We start from the raw sequence: 6,510 nt of genomic DNA on the forward strand, positions 1-6,510 counted from the left end.
GATATGACAAAATAATTTATAAATTATCAAGGGTTCGTGAGGGAGGGGGGAGCGGGGAGGGAGGGGGAAAATGAGGATCAGATGCTTTAGTGGAGAGCAAATGTTTTGAGAATGATGAGGGTAACGAATGTACAAATGTGCTTTAAACAATTGATGTATGTATGGGTTATGATAAGAGTTGTATGAACCCCCAATAAAATGATTTAAAAAAAGAAAGAAAACTAAAGAGAGAAAATAGCCAGCTGTGGCTTTCCACTCAGAAACAGGGCCAGTTCTACCCTGTCCTACAGAGTCGCCTATGAGTCAGAATTGCCTCGATGGCAGTCAGTTTGGTTTTGGGCTTTGGGCCATGAGATGGGTGGCACACGGCAAAAACTCGAGTTCCGGGAAGTGACAAGCTGCAAACACAGTGGAAATCATAGGATGATGGGAATGTCGGCTCGGCCTCCTTTCTCTAGTTCACGAGTTAAAATCCCTCACACTTCTCCAGGTTTTGCTTCTAGCTCTGAATCGCCCCTCCTCTGCCCTTTAAACGTCCCCTCTCCGTTTGCTCGGCTCCCTGCCAGTCTCTCGGCCACTCTCAGACCACCACCAAGCCGCCGGAAGTTCCCATTGGCTCTTCCTCCCTTTCAATCACATCTCTGCCCGCCAGAGGCCCCGCCTCCTCGCGCTCCGCCGCCGACCTCGTTCCAGGGCGCACGCGGCGCTGGCGGGCAGAAGCGACCGCCCCTTTGCGGAGCAGTAGAGCAGCGAGAAGCGGCCTCTCTTTCCCAGTGCCCCACTGGCTTGTGGGATCGCGGCGGCTCCTCGCGCCGGGACCAGCGCTCGGGATCCTCTAGGCGCCGCCCGTGGGAAGTACGGAAGCCGCGAGGGCCCGCGGGCGAGCGACCATGGCGGCGCACCTGAAGAAACGAGTGTACGAGGAATTCAGTAAGGTGGTCCAGGTAAGCGTGGGCAGGAAAGTTTCCAGGATAGTTCCGCGACCGGCACGGTTGCTCGGGCCCAGGCTCTTCGCCAGAGCAGGTGCCGACGCTAGCGAAGGCTCTCGCAGACTACACGTTAGTGGGCGTGGGAGTTTGCGGCCACTGCTGTTGTTGATAACGGGAAGGAGTGGTCTGACGCGCTCTTTGTGATTATTCGAAGAAATAACTAACGCTACCTTTTACGAAACAACGGCCCCTCCGTTATCTCATTTTGTTTTCTCACGCAACTCTACTGAAGTGGGTTACATTATTGTCTTCATTTTACATATGTTGTTATTGAGGTATCCGGAGTGGGATGAAGACACTTCGTGTCACGAAGCCAGTTCGTGACAACCCGCCCCAACTCCCAACTTTCTCCCAAAGTCGACTAGGCGAAGTTCCGGAGTGTAAAGCTCTTCAGACCTGGAGGCCTGTTCTCATAAAGAGTTCAGCCTGGAAAACCCCATGAGTTAGTGCTGCTCTGCCCTATCCGGTCACTGTGAGTGGGAATGTGCTTGACGCGACACACGAACAACACCAGGCTGGTCCAAGGGTTTATAGAGATCCCTTGAGCCCATATGTCAAAGCAGGTAGACCTCTTTCATGGAGCCCGTGTCTTTCTTGAAGTTGCGTGAAGGAGCGGGGCGGGGCTCGAGCTTTTGCCCGAGCATCCATTGATGGTCCACATGTCTCCATTTAGGTGATCTTAAATCATTGCTTAGAATGTGCTTTACAGACTTTCACGTTGTGCAACTTATCTGAGGAGCCCTTTAATATGTCACTTTGATTAGTTGAGGTGGAGAGACAAGAGTCATCCTTTCTAGCAAGCCAATGATGTGGAATCTTAGACCCGCCATAGGATCTTCGATTTGTGGAGTAGCAAGGCCTCACCACAGGTTCTCAACCTGTGGGTCGCGACCCCTTTGTGTGTGTGTGTGTGTGTGTGTGTGTGTGTGTGTGTGAAACGACCCATTCACAGGGGTCACCTGATTGATAACAGTAGCAAAATTACAGTTATGAAGTAGCAACAAAAATAAATTTATGGTTGGGGGGTCACCACACATGAGGAACTGTATTAAAGGGTCAAGGCATTAGAAAGGTTGGGAACCACTGGCCTATGTGATCTGCCAGGAAGCAGGTACTTGAATGTTTCATTCATCCATTCAACAAGGATTTATTAAGTAGATGAGTGAGTATTATGTACAAGGAATTGAGAAAAGTGTTTGGCTACCAGTCTAGCATACATCATAGAAGTCCAGTATATATCCCAATCTGCTCTTTTAGAATCACAGAATAATGGAAGAGACAAGGGAGCAGATCTGATTATAAATACAGAGAGAGAATTGCATTGACAAATGTTTTTTCCTTTCTTTTTTGTAGCTCCATCTTTTCGTAAGACCAAACCTCTTACTCCCTTGTGATCAGACAGTATACTTACTCCCTCCTGCTTTATCGCTTGTCGTTTCCTTTCTTTCCAACAGTGTTGTGCCATTTCCCAAGACTATTTACCTCCTTCTACAGCATGCCATGTATTTGCACACCTCCAGACTTTTAAACTTGCTCTATTGCAATGAATACGTCATTCCTCCCTTTATTTTCTTCACCCACCTGAAACCTTTTCTTCTGCTTATATAACACTATGACATTTATCTATTTGTACTTACTACTCAGTACTTGTAACCAAAAACCAACCTCCCCGCCATTGAGTCGATACCGACTTAGGGACCTTCTAGGAAAGGGTAGAACTGCTCCTGTGAGTTTACAAGATATGAACTGTTCATGGGAGTAGAAAGCCCTTTCTTTCTCCCGAGAAGTGGTTGGTGGTTTCGAATGGCTGGCCTTGCAGTTAGCAACTCAACATGTAACCGTTACACACCAAGGCTCCATTAGAACTGTAAGAACAAACTAAACTCAGTGCCATGAGTCACTGCCGACTCATAGCTACCGTATAGGACAGGGTAGAACTGCCCCGGTGAGTTTCTGAGACTGGAACTCTTTATGGGAGTAGAACGTCTCTTATTTTTCCTATGGAGTGACTGGTAGTTTTGAACTGTTGACCTTGTGGTTAGTTAGCAGCCCGATGAGTAAACATTACACCACCAGGACTCTTTTAGTAGTGTAACTACCATATAAGTTATTTATACTCCACCATTCTGGACTCCTTTGGGGTAGAGAGAACATTTGGGTTCACCTCTGTATTCTGGATGGACCCCAGAGCCTGGCTTACTACAGTGCTTCTGATGGCTGAGTGATAGTTGATAGCAATTTTTCCATTTCCTTACATTTTTTTCCTTACATTTCTTAGGGAAAGACATCTTCCCCAAAATTTGTCCTGACTTTGTGTTGAATAAGATGGGAATGGATAAGAGTTTTAAAGGAAGTAGTTTTGTTTTTTCCATATACGTGAATAGTTATCTTAGAGTGATGTAACGAGATCTTAGGGTTTCTGTTGTGAAGAGAAAGAAATGACATGTATCTTGTGTTTATTATGCGTATGTACAATATAACCAAAGCCAAACCCAATGTCATCTAGTTGATCCTGACCCATAGTGACCCAATATGACTGAGTAGAACTGTCCCATACACTTTCCAAGGCTTTAAATATTTACAGAAACAAAGTGACACATTTTCCTGAGCAGTTGCTGGTGGGTTTGAACTGTGAACCCTTTGGTTCGCAGCCCAACACTTGACCACTGTGCCACTAGTGTGCCTCATATACAATACTTTACAATTTAGACCTCTCAATATCCCTGTTATATAGGTCTTGGTATTCCCTTTTATAGAAGAAGGCGGCTTACCCTATTGTAAATGGCTATCGAGTCCAGATACCTTTGATTTCTAAGCGCTTATGGTGCCATCTAGAATAATCCTAGCTTCTTTATAGCATCATGAATTTTTAGGGAGGTGATTGCTCAGGACACTAGATTGATTTATTAGATGTTAAGGACACTTGTTGATTACCACATTTATCATACCAAAAGGAGGGTGCAGTAGTTATGCTTTTGGCTGCTGAAAGGTCAGGTTGGTACCTGCCAGCCACTCTGGTGATCTGCTCCCAGAAAGATGACAACCTGGGGTGGTTCCACTGTATCATCTAGAGCAGCTTTCACTCGGAATCACCTTGATAGCACATAAATAGCAACAGCACAGTAGTTGTCATCACGACTATTCTGACTCATGGTGACCCGGTATGTAGCAGAGCAGAACCATACCCCATAGGATTTTCAAGGCTCTGAACTTTCAGAAGCAGATTCTTGGCTATTGTTAACCCAGCATTTTACCATTTGGCGAACCTTTCTTCTTATCTTAACCCAAGCCCACTGCCATCAAATCAGTTCCAACTCACAGTGAAAGAATATAATTGCCAAGTACTTTAATTCTGTGCCCCCAGAGTCCTCTCTCTCATCTTCAAAACCCATTACCACTGAGTCATTTCTGCCGCATAGTTACTGTCTAGGAGAGAACTGCCCCATCAGGTTTTAGGATCATATTATGTACAGTGAGGAGCCCTGCTGGCCTGCTAATCACAAGTTCAACAGTTTGAATCCACCAGCTGCTCTATGGGAGAAAGGTGCTCTCAGAAACCCAAAAGGACAGTTCTTTTCTGTTCAGTAGGGTCACTCAGAGTCAATTGATTTGATGGCCATGAGTTTGAGGATTATGTACAGTGAAACCGATGGAGCCAGATTTCAGAATTCATCTGGACTGCCTTGTTTTTCCAGTCTCGAAAGTTTTCTATCTTTGACAGTGCAGTTTTACTTTTAGTGGAAAATAATTTGTTTTCCTTCTTGACAGGTTTATGCCTTATATAGGTTCTGGCTTTTGCAGGATTTACTGTATCTACCTATCAGGGCTTGATGTAAGCCCTGGAGTGGCACTCATTGTCTGTAACAAGTGCATCTAGAACACTTCTATTTGGAAATTGGAGAAAACAGTCACTCAATTTTCTATCTTCTATGGCATTTTTTTCCCAAAATGGATTACACCACCCCCGGGAGGGATGCTGGACAAGTGATACCTACACTTTAGTTTGAATTATGGGCTATAGTACAAACGTTTTTAATTGCTAGGGAGCATTGACTAATTTTTTTTTTCCCGAAAAGCTAGTAGGCCAAATAAATTTAGGAACCTATGTTCTGTGGCTTCACTATGAGTTGGAATCAACTTGATGTTAGTGGTTTGGGGTTGAGTTTTATGGTTAAGATGAGGAGCCCATGTGAGAAAGACTGTTGCTAGATCTTATTTTTATTTTTCAGAAACTATGACCGAGACTTGTGACTCATTGAACACAGGACATCAGCGTTAGAACTCAAAGATAATTCTAAACTCCAAATCAGTTGTGCTCTCAGTAAATATGTGTTCATTGGCTATTTGCCAGGCACGGCGGGTGGTATAATTTAGCTGCAGTGATCATCCTCATGCAGGCAGAATGGTCTGGGGGAGGAAGATAATGAATTATACGGAGTGAGGGGAAGATGTTTTCCCTCCAGTGTACGTTGCAGGGAGCTCCCATCACTTCTAATTTTGCAGGAAAAGTCGGTCCTGGCAAATGCATCAGTAAACCCTTCAAGACTGTACTCAGGATTGGTCTTTCCAGTGAAGAGGGCCTTTAAGTAGCCTCTTAACCCCAAAGTTACAACAGTCCGCTAAAATAGGCACAACAAGAATGTTGTTGCATCTATTTTATATAGACAGAAACGGACACTTGGAGGAATTAAATGACTTACTCCGAGTTGCAAGAGCTAGTGAAAAGCAAAATTGGGACTAAACTTTATCTCCAATCCAGTACTCTTATTTGTCTTTTTCCTAAGGCTGGGTCTATTAGTGAAATATATGATTTGGTAATAAGGAAAGTAATTTTCATCAATGGCATGATTATAATTGCCAACTGTTTTCAGTTAAGTCTTCATGCCTTACCTTCCCCACCCCTTCACAGCAACAAGAAGAACTTACAACGAAGAAACTCCGACTAACAAAGCCAAGTAAATCTGCAGCCCTCCACATCGATCTGTGTAAAGCGACTTCCCCAGCAGATGCTTTGCAGTACCTACTCCAATTTGCCAGAAAGCCCGTCGAAGCAGAAAGTGTGGAGGGCGTGGCCAGGATTCTCTTGGAACATTATTATAAGGTGAGGAGAGCTTGAGGACCTGTGGGGGTGTCCTTAGGAGGTGTAGTGCAATGTAGCATGGATTGATGCTGGAACGTAAATAACGTGTTCATTCAGCCAGCATTTACTTCGTGTCTTCTAGGGGCTAGGCGCTCTGATTTTAGAGGTGAAAAGAGCTGGGGCAGAGTGCTTGCTCCTGGGGACTGTGAGCATAGTGCGCACTGAGTGCAGTGGAGGCACCGGCCCTGACGTGACCCTTCCTTAGCCAGGAGCGTCCCTGGAATGCGGTCCCCTTGTCACTATCTCTATGTTACTGCCTTGCCTTGGCCCTTCACTGTATTCTAAAGCAGCAGAAGAAACCATTTTCAACTTTTTTCAATTCTTTTAAAATTTTATTTTAATAAATCATTTTATTGGGGGCACTTAGTAGCTCTTGTGACA

At 44.9% G+C, this 6,510-nt stretch overlaps 1 protein-coding gene across 1 annotated transcript in view; it reads left to right on the plus strand.

The window, feature by feature from the left end:
• The first annotated feature begins 866 nt into the window (after window positions 1-866).
• Window positions 867-6,510, plus strand: part of INTS4 (integrator complex subunit 4) — a 108,765-nt gene continuing 103,121 nt past the window's right edge. The window contains exons 1-2 of the mRNA XM_004708938.2: window positions 867-944; window positions 5,899-6,090. Coding sequence (XP_004708995.1) covers window positions 891-944; window positions 5,899-6,090 — 246 coding nt within the window. The 5' untranslated portion in view covers window positions 867-890. The remainder of the gene's footprint in view (window positions 945-5,898; window positions 6,091-6,510) is intronic.

The sequence above is a fragment of the Echinops telfairi genome, unplaced genomic scaffold (genome assembly GCF_000313985.2).
Source record: "Echinops telfairi isolate 266 unplaced genomic scaffold, ASM31398v2 ScPeMD7_1713;HRSCAF=2227, whole genome shotgun sequence".
NCBI lineage: Eukaryota > Metazoa > Chordata > Mammalia > Afrosoricida > Tenrecidae > Echinops > Echinops telfairi.